At 37.7% G+C, this 25,551-nt stretch overlaps 1 protein-coding gene across 1 annotated transcript in view; it reads right to left on the reverse strand.

The window, feature by feature from the left end:
* Dnah7 (dynein axonemal heavy chain 7) overlaps window positions 1-25,551 on the reverse strand; it is a 193,010-nt gene that overhangs the window by 109,305 nt on the left and 58,154 nt on the right. The window contains exons 20-27 of the mRNA XM_090354519.1: window positions 16,821-17,014; window positions 14,634-14,832; window positions 11,925-12,065; window positions 8,263-8,475; window positions 7,223-7,332; window positions 4,395-4,563; window positions 3,206-3,308; window positions 2,967-3,094 (exon numbers count right to left, since the gene is read on the reverse strand). Of these exons, the coding sequence (XP_090210645.1) occupies window positions 2,967-3,094; window positions 3,206-3,308; window positions 4,395-4,563; window positions 7,223-7,332; window positions 8,263-8,475; window positions 11,925-12,065; window positions 14,634-14,832; window positions 16,821-17,014 (1,257 nt within the window). The remainder of the gene's footprint in view (window positions 1-2,966; window positions 3,095-3,205; window positions 3,309-4,394; window positions 4,564-7,222; window positions 7,333-8,262; window positions 8,476-11,924; window positions 12,066-14,633; window positions 14,833-16,820; window positions 17,015-25,551) is intronic.

Below are 25,551 nucleotides of genomic sequence, written 5' to 3' on the forward strand. Positions count from 1 at the left end.
TTGTTCAATGACTAAGACAGAGAGGGAGTCAGAAAGAGACAGAGAAAATGATTGAATTTATAAATCAGTCAGTCAGTCTGTGGTGAGGGAAAGGCAATACAGTCTGCATAACACATATTTCTAGTAGTTTGGGGGTCACATCCAGTACTCTTACTTACGGGTTTGCCTCTGACCACACAACATAGTTCCCAACTAACTGAGGCTTTCATGCCCTGCCTGACAAGAAGACCCTACAGAACGTATGGCATACATGGAAGAATTCTGCTCAAAACCTCTGCCAGTTCCACCGATCACCGAGGTGATCACAGCTGTCCTGCATGTATGCATATATGCATGGTAGTTTAAAAGATGATAATGAATTAATGTGTCAGGCAGGAAAGTGAAAATTTTACACAACCTCAAGAGAGAGCAATTAGTGTGTGGAAAGCCATAGGACTATGAAACCAGGAAGGCCCCATTTGACAGATGCAGAGAAATGGTAGGACATATCCCTTGGGTCCTAATGCTAAGGCTCTCACAGTCTATGCCAAGAAATAGTCAGCTGCAGGTGGAAACTCCCTGCTAAGTGCAGAAGGATCTGTCTGAGGCCATCCAAAGCAGAGAATTCTATGAGAATGCATCTCAAACAAACAAACAAACAAACCCCAAACCCAACAACAACAGCACAAAACAGAACTGGATGCATGGCTCGAGTAACAGAGAGCCAATCTTTGAAGAACAAGATCCTAAATTCAAACCCCAGTATCACACACAAAAAAACCCTGAATTTTATTTGTAGGCAAAAAGGAGTCTAGAAGTATTTAAACCTAGACACTATCAGACATCTTTGAAAGACAATGTAACACTGCCATGTAGTGAATTCCGGGGGGGAAAAGACTGACCACATTCAAGTTGTCAAAATAAGCACATAAGAGAAATGGGTAGAAATAATAAAGGTGGAGGGGTGGGGCCAGAGAAACAGCAGAATCCCAGCAAGGCAGGATGCCTGGAGTGGGTGATTGGCTGACTCCTCAGCTAAATGCCAGGGAGGGTTCAAGGATGATTCTGAGGGACTCATAGCAACACAGTCTGGGGCTCAGCTGGCTTTTTTTTATTTTTAGGAATACATTCTGACTCGTTAGGAATTTCTATACATATATACCGGAAAACAGATGTTCGGTAGCAGCTCTAGCCAAGAAGACAGCACAACAGGAACAAAAACAAGAAAAAGCAATCCGAATTTGAGGAGAAGCTTTGGCTCAGGACGGAGGAATCCTCCATGCCCAGCCTTGTCACATGACTCTTTGGGATGATTTCAAAGGGCACACTGTGGAACACTGCAGCTACAGTAACGACGGTTTCCTGCTTTTATTACACACCGCTCACAGGACTCTGCCATCCCTGCTTTTATAAATATTTATGCACTCAGGTTGATCCTCCTGAATAAAAGAATAACATAAGGGAATGCATAACAGAAATGCGACACAGAGGGATTTGCAACAGAAAATTGCAATGAAAAGTCACAAAAGGCTTCTTAAAGGATTTCCTAGTTTTCCTCTTAAGCCATTCCTTCTTCCTTCAAAAGTACCTGCAATCTAACATACAAAAGGCAGAAAGTGGAAATGCAAAAATTCTTGGCAGCAATTAGTCCTATCAAAAGCTTTTATGGTAGAAAAGAAGAATTGGTAATTTATTGTGAATCGCTGTCAGTCAACCACGCTTAGGATGCAGTCAGAAGACCTGGCTAGGGGTCCATTGTTGTCAGTGAACTACTCTCCAATGATGTTCTTTAGCCAGTAACTGCAAACATGGATTCTCCAGGAAAGAATATAGCATGGCTTACAATGATATGGAAAACAAATGTCATGTTTTACTAATAAACACGTGTTTGTTTTTAAATGAAAGTTCAGATTTTTTAACAACAAAAAAGTGCCATGTGCTAATGAGAAATGAGAACTGATGTGGAGGTGGAATGTTTCAGACTATTTAAGGTTGCAAGTTAGCAACACAGCTCTCATTCTATGACTCCAGATAAGGAAGCATTTCAAAATAGAGTAAGGCTTTAAGTAAGAGCTGTCTTTTATGATTATTTACAATCCAGTAAAACTAAAAGCAACCAAATGTCCAACAGGAAAACAATTCCAGTTCAAAAAATTTATTGAAGTTTGAATTAGATTTATAAAGATGAGAACACACTCATGCTACAATACTAACTTGAAAGAATTTTCAATGCACACGTGTACGCCTAAAGGCCGCACATATACCTATCTGATTTATACTTTGTAAAAATGCATTTATAACTGAGTGGTTATAATATCCATAGAACTGGCTCATTTTTAAATGTGCACATTTTATCTACTTTTTAATTTAAAAAAAATTTTTTTGCCAGTCCTGGGCCTTGGACTTAGGTCCTGAGCACTGTTCTTGGGCATTCCTCAAGACTAGCTCTCTACCACTTGAGTCACAGCACCATTTCTGGCTTTTTTCTGTGTATGTGGTACCAAGGAATTGAACCCAGGTCTCTGTGCAGGCTAGCAAGCACTCTACCACAAGGCTATGCTCCCGGCCCAAAATTTGCACCTTTTAAAATAAGCACTATTTGAAAAATATAAATTTTGGAATTTGTACCTGATGTGCACGTTTATTTTTTAACAGTAATTGAGGCCTTGAACATTAACTTCTGGACCAGCAGGAGGTAGGAGGGCAAAAGCAATAGAAGAAAATAGAAGTGAATGTGATCAAGCAATATTCTATCTGCCTATCTATCTATCTGAAGATATCACAATAAAATTCATTAGTTTGTACAGTTATTATATACTAAGAAACAGAATACTAAAAAACTCAACATCTTCTAGCTACTTTTCTAAAATAGCTTAATGCTTAAAAGCTTATATTTTGATACAATTCTAGGGAAACAAACTTCCTTGTTTAGGTTAACTTTGTATATTGTGAGAAGGAAACAGGCAATGTAATAGTGCTCTCCGTACCTTCAGATTATCTGGCAGTTCTGATCGCCCAGCATACCCAGGGTTCATAGTGATAAAGACAGCACAGGTGGGGTCCAGCTTTAGCTCAGTTCCTTCAAACACAAGTAATTCAGTACCCGCATTAATACCTATGGGTAATCAAGGAAGAAAGGAAAGGACTTAACAACCCAGTGTGTACATGTGGCTTATGTCATTTATTACATCCTCCAGGATGCAAAGAGCGACTGCTAGTCCATTACCTCTTTGGATGGTAAGGATTTGTTGAGCAACCACAGAAAGTACTTCCAGATCAATTCTGTTAAACTCATCAAAGCAAGCCCAGGCTCCACAAGATAACAGTCCCTGGGAGAAAAGAGTAATGAAAAATTTCAAGTTTATCTGATTGAATATTACATTGAAATGTTACATTTTTCACCTGATCTTTGCAAGGATTTAATATCCTTTCAAGAAAATTGCTTATTCACCTTTATCTTTAAAGACAGCTTATTTTTCATTACCAATTCATTATTCTTTATGAATAAAGAGCTTGATCAACTGGAAAATTTTCCAATTTATTTTTTTCCTCACTGTGCATCTTCTGGCATTAAGATGAATGCCTGGAATTCCCAAGCATTTCTTGCTTTTTATGTATAAGTTGATTATTTGATTTTTCTGTATAAACTCAATAGAATGGGTTATAATAATTTAAGATGACTTATGTTATCAGTGAGATTGAATTATGCTCTGAACACCTGAATACCCAACAGCTTGTAATCCTACTTCACAATCACCTGGCAAATACATATTGTTTAGTTATAGGTTTATAAATAGGTGCTTTATATCGTTAATTCCGGCTTTTGAAATCTTCAGACTTGCAAGAGTAGATGTTTGACTTTGAATAAAGAAAAAGGCAAAAATGAAACAAGGATTTCAAGTTCATTGGAAAAGATTAATTAGGATGTGTCACTAAAACTATGTCACAGGAGCCGGGAGTTTGGCCTAGTGGTAGAGTGCTTGCCTAACCTGCACTAAGACCCAGGTTCGATTCCTCGGTACCATATATATATATAGAAAAAAGCTGGAAGTGGTGCTGAGGCTCAAGTGGTAGAGCTCTAGCATTGAGAAAGTCCAAGGACAGTGCTCAGGCCTGAGTTCAAGACAAGGACTGGTACAAAAAAAAAAAAAAGTACATCACGGCTGGGTCGTTTCTGTAGCACATGCCTGTAATCCTACGTACTCAGGAGGGAGAGATCTGGAGGTACTAGTATGCATCAAAAAGACATACGAGTCAGAAAAGTCTGTGAATATCCATCTCCAAAAGAACTAGCAAAAAGCTGTCTGGAGGCATATCTCAGAGGCAGAATGCAAACAAGCCCAGTAAGAGGCAGGCTCTGAGTTCAAGCTCTGGTACTGGCAAATTATTTTTTTTAATGAGGAATGAATTCAAACCTTAAAGAATTTTCCTAATGCCAAATAATCCAAGCCATCGGAGCAGTTGAAAACAACACATTGTTTGGCAACAGCCTTTGCCAAGTCCTTGGTAGTTTCTGTCTTCCCGGTGCCAGCTGGACCCTCAGGTGCTCCTCCAAGGTGAAGGTGCAGGGCTCCAAATAATGTTCTGAAAGAGAAGAGATACCCAGTCTATGCAGCAGAATGGGATTTGTTTTTGCCAGTCCTGGGCTTGAACTGAGGGCCTGATCACTGTCTTTGGACTTTCTCAAGGCTAGAGCTTTACCACTTGAGCCTCAGCACCACTTCCAGCATTTTTTCTATGTATGTGGTACCGAGGAATCGAACCCAGGTCTTCATGCATGCTAAGTAAGCACTCTACCACTAGGCCAAACTCCCGGCCCCAGAGAATGGGATATTTGAAATACACATACCAATATTTTAGTCTTATTTTCATGCTGGGGATCAAATTCAAGGTATAAATGCCCTGCCACTGCGCTACATCCCAGTCCACGGCCATTGTTGAAGGGAAAAAGTGACATTTTCAATAACGATAGAATGCAAAGCTTGAGCATTAACCATTTAATAAAGCGGCAAAGACCCGTCTTGTTTTTGAACATCAACCCAAAAATTATTTCTGCCTGTACAGAAGTTGATAATAGTTCCTTGTAACTGAGAAATGTGGGGACCTGAGGTTCATCCTCTACATAAATATACAAACCTTGAGGTCTGGTTTGTCTGTAAATGTCTCTCTCAGTCCATACCTTGTGTTTTCGTGTGTGGGTATGTGCTTTTCCTAGGGCTTGAACTTGGGATCTGGGAGCTGTCTCTGAATTTTTCTTGCTCAAAGTTAGTGCTCTACCACTTAAGCCACCCTAGGAAGGAAGACCCAAATACTAGCACTTCTCTCTAGTGGAAAGAGATCATCATGTTTGATGGAAAAACTATAGGCTATACTAGTCAACAACACTAACCATGCTCTAGGAAACAACATAATTTAAAACTGCTCTTCTATTTATGAGAGGTCAATTTTACTAAGTGCCTCCTTTGTGCCAAAAGAATTATTAGCACTGGGGACAGAGAAAAGCACAGAAAATGAAAACATTGCAAGAAATAATACAAAATATATTAAACACATTTTCAATTCATTGTAATGGGCTCGAAGAAGACATTCCTGGTACAATGAAAATCAGGAGAGGTGACTGTTAATGTAGGCCAGAACAGCAAAGGAGTCTACCTATGAAAGGTGATGTTTTAGAGGTATTAAGGAGAGTTGTATTTATTAGTAAATGAAAGGAGGAGGAACGTTTTTGAAAAACAAATGAAGCAATAAGTAGAAGATAGCTGAGTTAAATAAATGGTGTGGATGAGGAAGAATTTGGAGTAGAACCTAGGCTATATTTGAATGCAGTCCTTGGGGAAGATACTCAAGTAGAAAGTACAAACTTGATAGGTGAGTCAAAGGGAAGAAAACTCTGCTGAGTTGTATGTTCCTCTTAGGTTGGCTCTGTAAGCTATATTAAAAAGAATTCAGCTGAAACTTCCAGGTTTTTTTTTCCTCCACCCATTTCTGACATGAATGGGACCTTGATTAAATATAGGGAGAGGTCTCTGGTTCTCATTCCTCATCTGAAGCTTGGTGCTTAACCAGCTATTGTTTTGTTTGTGGTTTTTTTTTTTTTGGTACAGTTTTCTACCAATATGGAAAAATACCCATAGCTTTAGGGAGAGACAATAATTAACTAACATCAGGTTATTTATCTTCCTCAGCCCAGATGATACTTAAGACCTTGTAATTGAGGATCAGAAACCTGCTTTGCCATTTACTACTGAACCTTTGTTTTCTATTGACTTTAGATGGGAAGAGAAATGGATATTCTCAATCCCTAACACATGGCTAATAATCATTTTTAAAATAAAATCAGATCATTGAAACATCAGCAAAGAGCACACAATGAAGAAAGGATATTCTCTTCAACAAATGGTGCTGACAGAACTGTACAGCAATGAATCCAGACACGAAAATAGATTATAGATTTATATGAAAACCACAAAAGGAGTTTCAAAAATGTAAGTCATATAATAATGCCTTAGAAACTTGCTTCAACAAAGAATAATTATAAGAACAGGACTTTCCTATGAAAAAGGTACTTTGTAAAGGGTACTATTAAGAAAATGAAAACCACTTTGAGCTACAGTGCCACTTCCAAGATTTTTATCTAAGATATGCAAAGTACTCTTAACAACAGGAAAACAATCCAGTTAGAAAATGGGCAGAAGTTGAACAGTATGTCAGTGAGTAAAGTATTCATAAATGTATGGAAGCATGTCCAATGCTATATATCATGAAGGACCTGCAAAATAAGACCACTGTACATTTGTCGGAATGGCTACAATATTGAAATATCCAAATTCTGCCAGGAACCAACCTTCCATCCTGCTGGAATGCAGCTAGTGCAGACACCTTGGAACTTTCTGGCAGCCCCTTCCATGTTAAATATAGGCTGGCTGAATGATCCAGCTATTGGACTCCCCACAAACCACCGCTAATTACTATTGTAGCAGACTATTCAAAATCACCAAAAACTTGGAAGCAACCAAGATCTCCTTCAACAGGTGAATGGGAAAAGTGTGGTATGTTCATACAAGAGCATGTTATTCTACGCTAAAGAGAAATGTGCCATCTAACTTTGGAAAATTGTGTATGGTGAGTAGAGGAACCAACACAAGTTAAATCCAGTGAATGAAAGATAATCTGGTATTTTAAGACTAATCAGTGATCAGAGGTGAGGGAAATTTATGTCCAGTACATTCTTAGAAGGATTTACCTGTAGCATCTATCTGTGAGTGGAGTAATCACCAGCCGAGGGGAGTTACCCAGATATTCGTACCCGTATCGCAATCCAGCATTGATCATCTTTGTTTGTAACTGGTTTTCCTATGATGGATTGGGGGGCGGGGGAAGGAAGTGATGTTAGATCACACATCTCAAGCTCTTTAATATAATAAAATAGACTTTTCCAGACATTTGAGTAGGTGGAAGAATTCCCCAAGTCATTTCCATGAAGAAGGAGCTGAGCTGATTGGTTTATTTTTCCCATAGAATGATTTAGAATTAGTGCTTTGGGTGTCCTGTATCACCAGTCACGGAAATAGATGCATAAGGCAGGCAACAAGCCTGAATAAAGTCAGCCATTTGCAAAGGGAGGAGGAGGTATTTGAACCAGGCATTCTTGATGTACCTCTCTTCTGGTCCTGCCCAAACCTCTGAAGATGTCCAAACTACGTGACTGGAGCTTCCCAGCTCAGTTTCCTGTCTTCAGCTCTCCTGGCCCACAGTACTAGCTGTTCCCAACTCTCCTTCCATCCCATCCCTCATGAAAATCACAATCCACACAGAAGCCTACCGACTGCTTCTCTGGATCAAAAAGAAGCTTTAATAACTAAATCAGACTTTTAAAAAGTTTATTTGTACAGCCTTCAGCTGTAATCAGAAAAAAAATTTACAACTTTAAACAGACTAGTCTCAGTGTTTTGTAAATTGCAAGCATAACTCATTTAAGAACAAGCAGGGTTTGCTCACTTGTTTCTATTAGTATGTATATGTATTTGCTTATATATATATACGCTTGAATAAAGTTAAGAATAAATAAATAATGTAGTGTCTTCTAAATAAATGTAGGTAGTGATAATACATAGTTGTTAGGTGCCTTAGTCTTCAATTTGGAAAAATGGTCTCTGCATATGTGTAGCCAATCATCAGCAAAAATCCTTTTTACTGACCCCATTTCCCATGTGGACAGCAAACACAAATGAAAAGGCTATGTGCTGAAGTTGCTGTGTAATAGCATCCAGGGATGTCACTTACTTCCCAGTAGTACCTCAGCTGACTTAACCACTCAAAGTCATTGTCGTCTGTCACTTTCTTATTCACAAGTGCTGCCAGGACATCTCTAGCATGGACATCTAGTACCACAAGGGCTCCCAGAGTGACACGATTCTGCTTGGACAGTTTGCCACGGACCAATGTGACAATGTCATCGATCTGTCTGTTACATTTTTCCAAGTATTTCTGAAGAGCCTGAAAAGAAAGAAGACATAACTTCCAAAAGTGATGGGAGTCATTTCTGACAAAACGATCATGTATTTGCTTATATACATGCATATTTATATGTATATATAATGTTGTGTATTTTATCATAATTTTGTATAAACTTTAAATATAGTCTATTTTCTGTACTACAAAGATCTCAGGTAAACACAATCTGGAAAGATATAAAGAGTATTTGGTGTCTATGTCAACATATTTTCCTTTACTATTTCTATCTCTGCTCTTATTTTTTTTTTTTTGTCAGTAGTGGGGCTTGAACTCAGGGCCCGGACACCATCCCTGAGCTTTTCTGCTGAAGCGAGTGCTCTTATCAGTTTGAGCTACCACTCTGCTTCTCACAGTTTGGGACAGTTAATTGGAAGTAAGACTCTCACAGGTTTTCCTGCCTGAGCTGGCTTTGAACCACAATCCTCAGCCTTCTGAGTAGCTAGGGTTACAGGCATGAGCCAACAGTACTTTCTGTATTTTCTATGGTTCTGTTGGAGCTGCCAGTCATATCACTGCCTCATGATAGCAGCATGAAGGAGAGAGCTTAAGATTTAATCAGAGCCAATCAAACTTCTTCCATGAGACTGCATCTCAAAGTAAAGGAAAATATGACTTTCATGAGCCCCTAGTAGGGGGGATAATATGTCAATCTGGCCTGTTGCAAACCTTCTTTATTAAGGAAGGAAGTCTGGCACAGGTCAGCTAAAGTGAGATAGACAGATAAAGGTAAGACTATAACGGGGATAAAAACCTGAGATTACTGACTCCAAGTTTCCCTTGATTCTAGGGTCCCCTCTAGTACATAGTTTTCTGAATGGGATTTGTGCCACTTGAAGTATAAAGATGCCGTGATGGTATGTGATTGAGATGGGTGCTCGCAAAGGTTCATGCTCTGGAGGTTTGATCTCTGTTATGTCTGTGTTGAAGGCACACTGGAAAGTAATATGATAATGAGGCTTCACCCTCAGAAGGGATTCATGCAAATCTTGTTGGTGTTGGCTGAAATTTCATGGATGAGACACAATTTGAGGACACACAAAAGTATAACCTGATAGTTCTGAAAGCACTATGTTAGTATTACTTAACAGCCACTCATGGAAACACTGTGTTCTCACTGTGCCTTTGATTCTCAGCTTCCAGATCTTCTTAATATTATGCAACAAAATCAGTAGAATAATTATGAATAAATAAGCATTTTGAACCAAGTACAAATAGAAATAGATATAAACCAAAGAAAGCAACAATCAAAAGTTGATTTGTATCTGTATGGATACAAATATGGAGGAATTTAAAACAGGTAGCATGGGCAGAGGACACATTGAAATGACAAGCACAAATAACCATCTCTGGGGATTTCCATTCCACTCGTTCTGCCTGGTTTGTTATAAGATTGGGAGAAACATGATTTGACACAGGATAGATGGAGCAGCACATTTAAACTGGGGAAGCTTAAGATTCAAAAACTGTTTATTTTCAATTTGCCCACATTTGCTCCTTTATTCCCTCCCACCCATTTCTCCAAGTGGTGAGTGATGATGCTGGTGTGGTGGATAGGAAGCTGGCAGGTGAGGAGGTGGAGGGCACAACTCTGTGTCAAGGAATTCCCTGGGTAGGGAGGTTTCCGGGCAATATCTTAAGACAATAGACACAGTGGCTTATGCCTGCCATCCCAGCTAATTACCAGGAGGTGGGCTGGAAGGGTCATAGTCAGAGCCAACAAAGGCAAGTGAGATACCCAGCATCCAGGCTACACCAGACACTGTAGGTTGGAGGATTGCTATTGGAGGACGACCTAGGAGAAGAATGACACTTTATGAATATGGACAAAGTAATATATAATTATACATAAATATAGAAGGAAGAAACCTGTTGAAATTGTTTTAAGATGGAAGGGCAGATAAGCAAGAGTGATGGAGGGAGGGAGTTGGACTAGATTGTTGTGTGCATGTACAGACCTGTCACCATGAAATCTCCCTATAAAACTAATATATGCTAATGAAAATCTTAATTAAAACCATATCAAAACAAATAAGTAAGGAAAAACAAAAAAGGATGCCATGATTACTTAACTGGTAGAGTAAGTATTAGAGTTTAAAAGTCAGTATCAGGGGGAAAAAAAAGAAGGTTAGAAAGGGGGGAGGTAGGAAAGACAGGGAGAAGAGAGGGAAAGAAGGAAGAGAGAAGAGCAGTAAAGGAAAACAAAAAAGAAACGAAGAGGAAAGGAGAGGAGAGGAGGGGAAGGGAAAAAGGGGGAAGGGAGACCTGAGAAAGATCCAGAGTAAATTTAGTTTCTCCTCGCTATTAGGGAGACCCTTGGGTCCTACTTCTCTGATTTCCATAGATTCATGCCCTTATCTTTCCTGTAGAGAAGCAAACGGTGTTGTTTAGTGACATGTAATGATTGATGCTTTTGTCATCCTGCTTCCCCTTTGGAATCTGCCTGCCTACCAAAATGTTTTCCTCTCAAACTCCCACAATTATTAATGTTCAACTATATATTAGTTAAAGGCATATTAATTTCCCTAACAAAATATACTTAAAACTTATTGTTTCAAACTAAAGAGCTGGAATTACTGATTTCAGTTGATCCATCGGTCAGCTGAAAGCTTACATATTTGAAATGAGTACATTCCATTCAGTGTAATTGGTATATGTGTCTGTCTCTGTCTGTCCATCTGTGTATTTGTTTTCATTGCTGGGGCTGGGGCTTGAACTCAGAGCCTGAGTACTCTATCACTTGAGCCACAAGCTTTTCTGTGGTTATTTGGAGATAAAGATTCTCACAAATTTTCCGGCCAGGCTGGCTTCAAATCACGGCTCTCAGATCTCAGCCTCCTAGCCTGAGTAGTTAGAATTATAGGCATCATACACCAGCACCAGCTATAATTGATTTTTAATTAATAGTAACCATCCAAATAATATTAGATTCAGATGCCAAATACATTACAAAATATTTAATCACAAGTATTATTCAAAATATTCCTTAGTCAAAATCAACACATGAAAATATTAAGAAAGCAGTCAATGAGTCAACCGATGCTTTGTGTATACAGGGAACAAAAGACAATATGCTACTCTCTGTCCTCTTAAGCTTTCTAAACTTAGGGAGTCTTATTTTGTTTGGTTTGGTTTCTACTTAGGAACTTTGTTATCTATTTTTAGGGCACAAAAATGTAGAAAGATACAGTAGCAAGAGTGAAAATCAAGTACTCTTATACAAAATGTTAATAAACAATCTGTGTTGACATAAATTTTGACTATCAGAATACTGTTTTCTAAAATATTTTTAAAATATGTAATATGGCTTGCAGCATAAAGATGACTTTGAGTGATTTTGACTTCATTCCATTTTTAAGAGTAGATAAATTAGAGCAATGATAATCATTTCAAAAATCACTAATAAAAACCCCCATGGGGTAATAAAAACTTACATCTAGCCCATTTGGAATAGCTGTTTGTACTTCTTTTGTCCAGAAGGTTTGTGATACACAGAGAACAGTTTGCCCAGGCCAGTCTCGTACCCACCTAATTCGTTCAACTTTTGTATAGGCTTGAATTGCATCTCCAATTACCTAAAAATAAAGAGGACATTCTAAAGGTGAAATTCCTGACAATGCTATATAATGGAGAGCTCAACTTCCGAACTGTCATACTACTTAACATTTTATAAACATTCCTAACCAATTATGAAAGACTCACATAAAACGTGACTATATAATTTAAGTTCGAGTTTTCTCATGTACTTGTGAGCAAATTGGTGGTTGCATAGTAGATTATGTTGCACATACATTATCAACTCCTATTGTACACATGATTGAATGATCATTAGACAAGGTTTTAGCCAAAGACATCCTACATACATTTGAGCTTAACAAAAATGAGCCATTTTATTTTTTAAAAAATCTAAATTCAATTACTTTCAGCAAGAGATTCATCAAATTTATGGTACCTAAATTTCTTTCTATTATGTCAGATGTCCACATAACTGTATGCATGCCTATGTGCGCACATGCAGACCAATCACTCAACCTTCTAAAATATATCCCATGTTCCAGACTTCAGTTCCTTTCATTTGGGTCCAGGCAATGATGGCAAGGAAGATGTAGAATTCTTTCATGGATAGGTGAGGGCTGCAAAGCCAGAAAATCTGATTTATGTGCTTTTCTGTCTATGTACAGTAGATTGCTATATCTACTTTTGCTACCAGTTGGAAACACATTACTCTGTCACGGACACCAACCAGAAATAGTAATATCCTCTGAGAAGTGATATATTCTTTAATGTTTGAAGTTTAGAAAGGACTTCCAAAGTTAAAATTCTTAGAGAAATATATTAGAATGGCAAAAACTTTCTGTATTTCTAGTCTTACTGAGAGATTTATAGAACTGAACAAAGATAGCTGAGCTATGGCCATTGATAGTAAAGACATTGTTAAAAGCCAGGAAGTCACTAAAAGGGCAGGTAGAAATAGACAACGAAAGGATGGAGACACAAGAAAAGAAGAGGACGGCCCAGCAGAGGTTTGCCAAGATGGCATGAATATATGTCCTAGAAGGACATTGTGGAGAGGACAAGATGAAGACATTATATGAAAGGAATTCTATAAGTGAGATGAAATGCAATTATATAACGTTCTATAATTCTTAATGTGTAGTCTACTACTATGCTTTTGTGCATCATATATATATAGATGTATTTATGCAATTGCCTTTCAAACATAATATACATATACATATATAGCATAACACATATTCCCCTGTTTATAGCATTTATGTTGAACTTTTGCATATTTTAACCATAAAAACATGAACACATGAACATTTTGAGAACCAGCTACTTCCTACAGTTACTTGCCATTATATCTTAACATTTTGAAGAAGCATATACAATATTTTTCTAAGTACCTTAAAATTTAAAAGAATATTTGAAATAGTAGCAGATATGCCTACAATGATGTGTTCTCACTATTTGTCACACATCAGTTAGTAAACCACAGAACCTAATCCAGTATTGTTAAGTAGTGGTCAGAGTAGACATTTCTAAATGCTCCACACATAGCCATGCCATTTATTAATGTTTATTAATGAAAGCCTGAGAAATCTCATCTCTTTGTTCCATATTTCTAAGCATGAGAAGTTACTCAAGGAAAATAAATAATTCATCCAGATGTGGAGACTCATAGCAGTATTCTTAACTATTCAGGTCATGCCCAGTTACAGAAAATGATCATGATAATTCAAGGAACTAGAAAATATGAGTATATTCTTTGTCAAATAATTCATAGAAGGGTTAAAAATCCAAATTTCAAAAAGATTTTACATTTACTAAAATATTACACAGGGGCTCATTAAAGCTATAAAGAAACATTGAGACATATAGTAATGTTGAACACCTGGAGTCTATTGAACTTTTCCAATACTGGATGTGAAACTATAGAATGTAAATTTATAGTGGGTTAATTAAGTATACTCCTCCATTAAATTGTGATTTTTGTTCTTGATAAGAAAAGTTAATACTAAGCCCATATGTGGCAAAAACTTAAGGGCTCAACTAAGAAAAAGCATTACGAATAACATAGCTAAAAGCACATTTTATGAGGGGTGGAAACCATGCAGTAGCCCTTATTTAAAGGAAAGAGCATGTTTTTACAGCATTTTGAAATACAAGTTGGTTTTGATGCACATAAGACAGAGAAACATATATCAAGGAGATTACTGAGAACATAGTGACAGGTCATTTCAAGATCAAGATGAGAGAGATTATAAAGGCAAATGTAAATTTAATTTGGGCAGAAAACACTAAAGGTGGCTGTGAGAAATGAGACAGTGGAGCCGGGAGTTGGGCCTAGTGGTAGAGTGCTTGCCTAGCAAGCACAAAGATCCAGGTTCAATTCCTTGTTAGCACATACATAGAAAAAAGAAAAGAAATGAGACAGATGGACTACTGAGAAAATCTGGGTCATGTGGATGGCATTTTGTTCCAGTTTGTGTGAACCATTACAAAATAATTTAGAATATCTCTTTGCTTTCAAATTATCTATTACACCTGGAATGGTAATCCATATAACAGGGTGTTTATTAATGACATATTATAACATTCATCTTCTATATTTCTTCTATAAATAATGAAAAACCAGCTACCTTGTGGATGGAGCTAATCATAATTCTCTCTAACTCAACCAACCACTTCTCCACTTGCCCTCTGGCTTTGGCAGTTGAAATGGTCTCTATGAGCTCCACCACCTCCCCTTCACTGCTTTTCATGTGAGTAATATCCAAAGTTTCTGTAAATTCCACCCTTGCGATTCCTTCAAAGCATTTCTTCAAGTGAGGTTGCACCCTACAAAAAAAAAAGTTAATGAATTTACTCAATTAAAGCAATTTCTTTTTTTTTTTTTGCCAGTCCTGGGCTTGAGCTCAGGGCCTGAGCACTGTCCTTGGACTTTCTCAAGGCTAGAGCTCTACCACTTGAGCCTCAGCACCACTTCTGGCTTTTTTCTATGTATGTGGTACCGAGGAATCGAACCCGGGTCTTCATGCATGCTAGGCAAGCACTTTAACCCCTAGGCCAAACTCCGGGCCCTAAAGCAATTTCTTGAATAACCATATACTTTGTGCTACAGGACGGCTGAAAATTCATCCATGCATACCATTAGATCCTATGTTAGGTGCTACCGGGGAGAAGATGACCGGCAAAAACCACCACGATGAAGCAAAAACAAAGCAAAGCACAATCTCTGACTACATTTGATTACGTAGTCCAATAATAGGTCATTAAAATAATAATGACAAAATGATTTGTAAACTAATGGTTATAAGAGCTACTAAGGAAGACATCACACACCCGAGTCTTTGTCCTCAAACCAGTGAAAAGAAAGATGTTACAGGTGGAGTCTTCAGAGACTGAAAATTATAGACTAGATTTAATATTTGAGTACTTTAGTGTTTATTAAGCCAACTGCTTTGACATACCCACCTCTTAGTGTATCCAGTGTAATACTAGTGGGCTGGATGAAACCCTTCAATTTTGCTGCATTACCAATAACCAGTTGAAATCATTTTACAACTGGGCAAAAAGCAGCAGAGTATAAAACCCAGATGGAAACCTGTGCCTAAATTTATCTTTTTAATCTGGACTACATGACTATTCCATTCCTTTGAAGTCTTAGATACAAAAACAAAATTTTTTAACAAACACACTTATTCCTTGCCTACTGTATAATGAGCACTCTCTAAGAAATGCAGAATCAATCAGCAATAGAAAAAGCAGTCGAACATCTCTGTTATTGGGGAGCTTAGATTCTGCTGCAGGAAGGTAAGCAGTAAACCGACTGTGACTGGTAATAATAAATAATTACATAGATGGCAAATATGGCAGGAAAAAAATCCAAAAAAGGTGGTCAGGGAGGACTGGGTGGCAGGTTGGTATTTCACATAGGGTTGTCAGGCAAGGCCACCCTGACTGGAGCTATTTGTGCAGTTCTCCACAGAGACCCCCAGAAGGTGAAAGATGTCTTACTGACATTTGGTAAGGAGTATCTTAGAAAGAAGGAGAATACAAGGAGGGAAGTGGGCGGGGGGAAAGCTAGCCCATTTATAGAGGAAACGTCATGGACTGGTGGAGTAGTGAGCACGAAGACTACCAGGAGACACAGAGAGAAGATAATGGGGCCACCTGTGCATCACTACATGCTTTTGAGGGCATGGGCTTTATTCTGGATGTGATGTCCCAGAGTGACAGGCCTTGAAAATATCTGTGTGAAAACAGAAGAGCTCATGTCAATGTCCACTGTATTTAGGATGAAATATCCTCCAATGATATTGCTTAGGTTTTTGACAATTATTCAAAGTTTTTCAAAGTTGACTGCTGATGGCACTTTATTATTCTTGAAGACGATGTTCTATCTTTTAAAATCTATCTGTTCTGTCTTTAAAATTACATAAATATACTTGTTGGTGAGCTATGTACATGTGCATATGCAAGTGCAAATCGTTATACAACATGTATTTTTATTGGCATATATTAACTTGCAGTAGGGGATTTTGTGGAACATCCATCAACGCACATAAGCCCTTGGCATCTTATTCTGGCCCTTGCTATTCTTTCTGATCTCTTCTTCCCTCTCCTTTTCTTCTTCTTCCATCTCCCCAATGGTCCCCTTTCTACTTCCATGACATTTGCTCTTTTTGTAAACTAATTTTGCTTTGTTTCTCCTATCTTCCACGAGTAAAAGAATAAATGCAGTATTTCTATTATTTTTCATTCTAAAAATTAAATGTAAGCAGATAAATGGAGTCATGTGTCTCTTATCCATGTAAATGACCTACCTGGTAGGATCTTTGGTCTCCGATAAGATCTCGAGAAGTTCATCATTTGACAAGAAGAAGAATCTGGGGAAGAAGAGACGTTTCTTTTCCAAATATTCATTGAGTCCTTTAAGAATGAGTTCCAAAAGCTCATTAGATTTTTTCATTCTTTCCAGCATTTTTTCAATAGTAACAACCGCCAGAACATGTTTATCCTAAAAATTAAAAGAGAAAGCACTTAACTAAAAGCATTAGATATTAATTCCCCTATTGCTATTATATTTGTGATTATACATTCTGACTCAAAGATTATATACATTTTAATAGGAATACTTTAAAAAGTCTTGCATATTCTAGGTCTACTGAGCTTCTTTAATTGTAAAATTCATATTGACATGATACACAGCCACAAAGGAGGAGGCAAGAAACACATCTGAAATAATAAGGGAAACAAAGTAGAATGAGATAGGACTTGTGAGGAAAAGACCATATTCAAAATAGTAAGTAATTGTGAAATGTATTATTATTATTATTATTATCAGCAAAAGTGAAAAATGCAATCCTTATTATGTAATTATAAGTTGACAAAGCAACTGTTGGGAAAGAAATTTTCTGTAAGGTTTTTACAAGCAATCAGCTCTGTAACCACCTTCTAATTCTGCTTGCTAAAGAACTTCAGTCTAAAAGTGGCCCACTGTTAGAGCATGATATTCTGACCTTTCTGTCACACCACATAGCTTCTACATGTGAAATGGTTTGCTTCAGAGTGACCCAAACAGAACCAAGTATTTAAAAGACACTTTTCTTTTATGCTGCAACATCCAAAGTAAGGAAAAGAATGAAAAGCTGATCTTATAAATTCAGATTTTTTAAAGTACTTTACTGATTTCTCAAACTATATATACACTAATCACAGTGTTTGTATCTTACAAATGCATTATCAAAATACAATCTAGGTATAGTCTTATATGAAACTTTTCTCTCTTTTCTTTAACACAATCAATGACATTCAGTTATCGTCTTAGTCTTATAATTCCAAAGTCAACACATGGAATTATAAGTTAGAAAAGTTTTCAAAGTGAAAGAAAGTATTTTCTAAATAAGCTTCAAAATGTTTTACTTTTAAAACAATGTAAAAACAAGAATACAGATTTTGATCACAGGAGCAACTAATAACTCACATGGGAACATACCATTCATTTGTTAATACAGATTACAGGGTCTATAAGAAATTTTATATGAACTGAAAAAAAACAATATTATTTTTAAATAAATATGGACATTCAAGATTTCCTAGTTGAATTATTTTGTATTGAGCCACAACTGATAAAGCAACCAAAAATGTGGTATGAAAAAATGTTTCATATATGAATTTTATTCTTTTGCAAGCATCTCTGTTTTTGTTAATGTTCTTTGAATGTGGCTAGAAAGATATAAAGGAGTGAAACAGACCAAGATGCATTGTATTCATGGACTGCCTTGTTAAATGACACTTTCCTTATACAATTACTTAAAGATAATAATAAAAAAAGAAAAAAGAAAGGAAAAGATATAATTTGAATTATCACAATGTAACTTGGGAACAACAATCTCATAAAAGAAATTCCATTCAGATTAGTATTAATACCTATGTTCTTAGTAAAACAGAAAAATATTAGATGTATAATCTGTGAAGATCAACTTATCTTTAAAACAGTTATTACAAGACATTCTATTATGACTTCTAACCATTTTATGTTTCAAATAGACATCAAATACACACACACGTATACATAACATGAAAAAGATCATCAATCGTTTTTGTGTTGCTGTAAAATACTGGATTAACCTCTATTTCATCTTAAAGCCTACATGTTTTCTTGTTAAACCATTTCTTCAATAGATTTCAGAATATTTTGTCAGACCCATTCTAAATGTACAATTTATCCAGTGCAGAAGAGTGATAGTCATGGATGCTTAGCTCTAAATTCCACAATGGTGTGCTTTGAGCACCACCTGCTGGATAAATGCTGTTCTTTATATACATATATATGTGTATATAAACACTTTCACAAATTAGCAATATTGCTTTAACCTCATCAAAATAATTGATTGCAATGTTGATATTTTGAATGTAACATCTGAACACTAAAAGATACCATTTTTAAAAGAATGAGTAAGCCAGTTACAGTCATATACAACTCTAACTCTAGCATTCTGGAAGAATTTCAGGCTAGGGTGCACTGGGAAACCCTGCCCTAGTGAGATCTTGCCTCAGGAAATAAAAAGTAAAATAAAACAAGATAGCCGGTGATAGTCCTTCACTAAATATTATGATTACCACACAATAATAACTGGAGAATCATAGCATTCAATTTAACTTTTGAGTATAGATTGACTATCCCTTTAAAAAGTGAAAGAGCTGAGATTTCTAGTTTGTTTGTTTATGTGTTTGTTTTGCCAGTCCTGGGTTTGAGCTCAGGGCCTGAGCATTGTCCTTGGACTTTCTCAAGGCTAGAGCTCTACCACTTGAACCTCAGTACCATTTCTGGCTTTTAATTTCTATGTATGTGGTACCAAGAAATTGAACCCGGGCTAGGCAAGCACTCTACCACCAGGCTAAACTCCTGGCCCAGATTTTAGATTTTTACATTACATATTTCTGTAGACTTTACTGGTTAGTCATCCTTAATCTCAAGATTAAAAATAAAAGTTTCAGGTTTGGGGTAAAGGATCTTTAACCTGACACAAAGGTGCTCAGGTCAAGCCTACTTTGTTACATTAGCTCAATGACATGAGCATGTAGTATTTGTCAATGCATGTACAAAAACACAAAAGTTACCATCACCTGACTGGAAGTACACTACCTCTGTTCTCTCTCGGATTGTCTCAGATAAAGGAAAAGACCATAGGATCAGAGATACCTGGTTTCTATTCCTCTGCTCCTTGTAACTTGTATGATCTTGGATATTTATTGTCTCTTGACTTTAAACTGGAGGTAAAAGCCCCCTCTTAAGGTTAGTATGAAAACCAATTTAGCCAACATATTTTAAGAAACTAATATGGTGCCTAGAATTCATGCATGTGCTTAAAACTAGATCTTTCATTTGTCCTCCATATCTGTCACTGGTTTGAGAGGTATGTGGGCAGGGACATACTGGTAGTCTGAGGAGAGGGAGTCAGAAAATGAGACGCTTATACAACTTCAATTACAATTGATTTTGAGTCCCTTTAAGCACTGACACAAAGCCTGGTAGAGAGTAGGTGCTCCATGACTGTGAAGGTAGGCCCAACTTAGCCTGCAGACATAGTGGAGCTAGAGAGACACGGGGCCCTCTGTACTCTGGTACTGATTAGCTATGCTCACAGGACACAGCAATAAGATTTCCTAATAAGAACCTACTAGAAACTTGACATTTTATGCCCCCTGGAGGGAAAAAGATGGATGATTAATTTTCCCATGTTCTCCTTAAATAACTTTCTAATTGTGTGCGTTCTTTTGCTCCCTCCCATCACCAGCTTGAGTGAAAATCTCCGCACTGATGGACTGGGATGTCATGGACTGAAAATGACTGCTTCATAGGAAATATAGTGGTGTGTGTCTTCAGCGGAGGAAGGTCGGCTCCTGGACCAATGGGACTGACCAACCCCTCCTTAAACCTCTTGCTCTTAGAAAGGAAATGGACATTGACCAGGCTGTACACTATGCCCCTTGACAGTTTTATGATTCTTTGATCTCATCAGGAGGAGAATTCTTTTTCCTTTTTCCTTTAAGATGCAGGATTTTTCTGGGATGAACCAGGATCTCAAGGGTGGTGGGAGGGTGGGGGGGCTTGCACCTAACATTGCATCTCAAGAGAAGATTTTTTTCCACAACAAACTTAGAAATATAACTCAAGCATCACTCTTAATTATTTATTTATTCACTCAACAAATACCTACCATGAACCTCTCTGTCATATTTCTACCACTGTTCTCAGAGCTCGGGTGTCAAGAGTAAACAATTTAAAAAAGATTCTAAGACTCCAGGAGGGACAGACAATCAATAAAAACACAATGCTTCATAAACATAAAATCACGAGGTATAAACAGGTATCTACTTCATTATATTATCTTTCATCCTGTTTTTTTTTCCCCCTGTTTTTTTCCTGCTCTTGAACTCAGGGCTTAGGCACTGTCTCTGAGCTTTGTGCTCAAGACTAGTGCTCTACCACTTGAATAATAACTACACTTATGTTTTTCTTTCTTTTTGTTAATTAGAGATAAGATTCTCATGGACTTTTCCTGCTCAAGCTGGCTTCAAACTGTGATCCTCAGATCTCAGCCTCTGAGATAGCTAGGATTACAGGCATGAACTACTAGTACCCGGAATGTTTCCTTCTCTGATGTGAGTAATACTTGCAGTATTTCAAGCATTCTCATTATAACTATATTTATTATGGTGATCTTTAATCAAGGTTTTTTTGTTTATTTGTTTTTTGGTTGTGGGGCTTGTACTCTGGGGCTGGGCACTGTCCCTGAGCTCTTCAGCTCAAGGCTTGTGCTCTACCACTTTGAGACACAGTGCTATTTCCTCAATGGTCTTAGATGTTACCATTTTAACTGTCCTGGTTTGGCACAAGCCATAGTCACATAGAATAGCAAACCTGATCAATAGATGTCCATGTTCTGGCTGTTCCACGGAAAATCCATCCCCTGACTCTCTCCTCCTGAGACCTCTCTACTCCCTGAGACACAGTAATAATGTAACCAGGCCAACTCACAACCCCAACAGGGGTCTCTAACTAGGGATTTCCCACTTTAAATAAAAAAACTAAAAAGGACTAAGCCAAAGGAAGAAGGCCTGTAAACGGTCAAATTAGGCCCAAAGATAGACTCTATATGCCAAAAGTTAGCTGAGTTGTGGATTAAAAGGAAAAGTTGCACTGAAAATATTGGAAGATATTTACAGTGCTACTACAGTGAACACATGAATAGAATAATAAGAGAGCTTTATAACTGATACGAAGAAAGTGTTGGTGAGCTGAATAAAAGTATCAGTGACAACATTCCTTACTAATCCAAACTAAAGCCCTAACTCCCCTCAACTCTGTGAAGGCTGATAGGCCATAAGAAACAGCTAGTAGAGGTTGATTAGTGAGATTAACGAGAAAGAAGACTCCAGAACATCAAGGTGTAGATGAAGAAGCAGTCGTTGTTAAGGTAGATGCTGCACAAGTTATTCAGAAAAATTGAGCTCAGATAATTAATGAATGTAGCTACCTATGTTAACAGCAGGCTTTCAACTTATTTTTTTTTAAATTTTATTGAGGGGGACAGGGAAACAGGAATGGCCTATAGTCACATGAAGAAATGTTTGACATCTCTGTCCATAAAAGAAATGCAAATCAAAACAACTCTAAGATTTCACCTCACTCCAGTTAGAATGGCCAGGATCAAGAAATTTAATAACAGATGCTGGAGGGGATGTGGCCAGGAGGGATTATTACTACACTGTTGGTGGGAGTGCAAACTCATTCAACCACTATGGAAAGATGTATGACAGTTCCTCAAACATAGAGCTCCCCTATGACCCAGAAATTCCACCACTTGGCATTTACCCACTCATCCAGAAACCAGGACATATTAAATCCACTAGCACAACAATGTTCATTGCAGCACTATTTACCATAGCAAAGATATGGAAACAACCTAGATGCCCTTGATGAGTGGATCAACAAGATGTGGTATTTATACACAATGGAATTCTATGCTGCAGTCAGAAAGAATGACATCGCCCCATTTGTAAGGAACTGGAAAGTCTTAGAAAAAATCATATTAAGTGAAGTAAGCCAGACTCAAAGGAACATAGGCTCAATGGTTTCCCTCATTTGTCATAACCAGTAGAAACCTTGGGCTTTCCTAGCAGAGATTTACAATGGAACAAAACCTAGATACATAAGAACATATAGTATGATGCTAAATGAAAGGACCTCCAGGATATAAAAACAAAGGCCATATAATGAGTGATTGTTGTCCCTAATGTACTATGTTATCTCTCATCCCTTTTGCTGTCCCTTGGTTATCTCATATTGTTACAGTATTTCACTTTGTTATCTGATATTGTATATATGTGTATTTGGTTATTTGAAGTCAGATAGGGAAGGGGGGAAAACAAGATGAGGGGTGGGGGTGGGGGGAGGGAAATGGTGACCAAGTCATGAGAAAGAGTATCAATGTTTGTGAAGCAATACAGCTTCTATCTGGTGAATGTAATGTAAACCTTCTATTAATTACAATAAAAATATATGGAAAAAAACTTTTATTGGAAGATGTCATCTTAGTCTTTTATAGCTAGGAGGAAGTGTCAATTCTAGTTTCCAATCCTGGTTCTCTTGTTTGGGGCTAATGCGACTGTTAACTTCAGATTTGGCTAAACCATCACTCATTTACTGTTCCAGAAACCTTAGGGCCTTTAGAAAGTATACTAAATCTACTCTGTCTGTGTTCTATAAATGGGACAACAAAGCCAGGATGACAGCACATCTGTCTACCACATGGCTTACTACATGTTGTAATCTTACTGTTGAGAACCCCTGCACAGTAAAACAAAAAAGCCTTTCCAAATATTACTGCTCTTTGGAAGTACACCTGGTCACCGAAAGCGCTCAGGGAGATTTACAACAAGATAAATACTCTTTTCATGCTTGTGAACACAATATCCATTCTGTAAGCCTAAGGATCAAAAGGCAAGTTTGAATTACAAACCTTATTGTTTAAAAAATGTTTCTGTATCAAATTATTGATCTAGGTAAAGCAAGTAGAAAACTTTCTGAAAAGGAATCTCTCAATTGTGACAAAATGGTGTTAAAATTTGAACACAGAGTTCTCTCTTTTTATCCTAGTTTAAACTTGTGATCTTGTATGCACTTGACTCTTGCTCTATCACTGAACCTATGCCTCCAGCTAAACTTTTGTTGGTTGGTTGGGATGGAACCTCATAGATTTTTCCGTCCAGCCTGGCTTTGGATTGTGATTCTCCTGTTTTAGCCTCTTGAGTACATAGGATTACAGGAGTGAGCTACTGGTGCCTGGCTTCTGTATGAATGGAGAACATTTCCTTGAGATGGAATCCAATGCTCATAGCATCTAATAAAGATGTTATCTAAAAAAAGCAATGACAGGAAGTGCGAGTGTAACACAAGTGGTATGACCATATGTACGTAGCTTTTAAGCTAATGTGATCCTCTGCTAAGGAGAATCCTAGATGTGTACTAATTATTACCAATGAGGGAAACCACGGAGCCTATGTTCCTTTGGGTCTGGCTTACTTCACTTAATATGATTTTTTTTGGCGAGTGACCAGCCAGCTTTCATCCTCATGGTGCCAGGACTTTGCACACAGTGAATCGTGGCTCACATTATGGTTAACCATTTGTTGGCAACAAAATACGTTTTACTTTAACTGTTTACATTTCTCTTCCCACAGTAGTGTTGTCACACACTACACTGACTATCAAAAATGCAACTGGTAGTTGCAATAGGAAACTACATAATTCATATGATATACTTTGCTGCAATCTTCTCTTCTTGTAAAGGGCTGGAATGTAATCCCAAAAGTCCCCAAGGACATCTGTCATGAGATAGGAGCTGAGCGATGCCACAGCACAGAAAGGAGGATGAGGAGCCCCTGTCCAAAAGGCAAATGGGAATCCAATTCAAATAAGAAGCTCACTGAGAGACTCTTCATGAAAAGACCAAGGAATGAAGTTACTGCTCTGCAGGTATTCTGAGATGGAAAACTTCAGGAAAATGGTCTAGTCAGTGTAAAGACTAGAGAAGAATGCATTTTATATATGTGAGGGGATAAAAAAGATAAACAAGAAAGAAGCTATTATGTCTAGAAAAATAAAGTGGTAAGTTCCAAGGACAGAAAGGGTAAAGGGGTGGGGAGAATACATGAATTCTCCATTGGATGAGGCCATTCCTATACCCTCACACAGAAGCACTTCTCCCTGGATAATAAAATTACTTAATCCTGTAAAATGAGCAGGAGTAGGTTTTATCTAACGAAGCCCAAAGGCCATTCTCATTTCATTCTTTCACTCCCTGAGCCAAACATGCTGCCTATACAATGAACCAGAGATATTTCTAGCTTGTGAGGAAAAAAAATCCTCTAGAAACATACCTCACACTGAAAAATTATTGTCCTCTTCAGGCACAGCAAATGATTCTTCAGCATGAGCCATTCCACTTTGATAAGGTCAACTCTCACAGGAAGGCCTATAAATCTAATGAATGTCAATAAATTGCCTCATTTCCCTTATAATGTTAGTTCTTTGGAGAAGCAATGTTGTGTGTAAGCTGTGAGAAGGAATAAGTCACTCAGTAAGTCAGTGAATGGCAGAGTTGGCAGAAACTTGGACTGGAAAAAGAAAAATCTGTCTCTTGCAGACAAATCATGGTTCCCTTCCACACTGAAAGCAAGCCAATGTATTCCAGCCCTGTGTGGGGCTGACTGCAGGTGTGGTGCTCTATCAGAAGCACCACGTTCATGTCTGTGATTGACAGCGAGAGCCCCAGCGAGAACAGGGACAAGGGTGCCTCAGTAAACTTTCCCACGGTCCCCAACCCTGCCATCACGACTCTTGATGCATACCTAGAGTGACCACCCATCCCAGACACTGGATAAGAAGAGGTCAAATTTATGCTTATTGTTCTGGGTTAATTATTAATGCCTTAACTCTGAAAGGTCTGACAGTTTGGGCAATTTATTACATGATTATTCTATTTC

The sequence above is a fragment of the Megascapheus bottae genome, chromosome 21 (assembly GCF_031878675.1).
Source record: "Megascapheus bottae isolate mThoBot1 chromosome 21, mThoBot2.hap1, whole genome shotgun sequence".
In the NCBI taxonomy this organism is placed as follows: domain Eukaryota; kingdom Metazoa; phylum Chordata; class Mammalia; order Rodentia; family Geomyidae; genus Megascapheus; species Megascapheus bottae.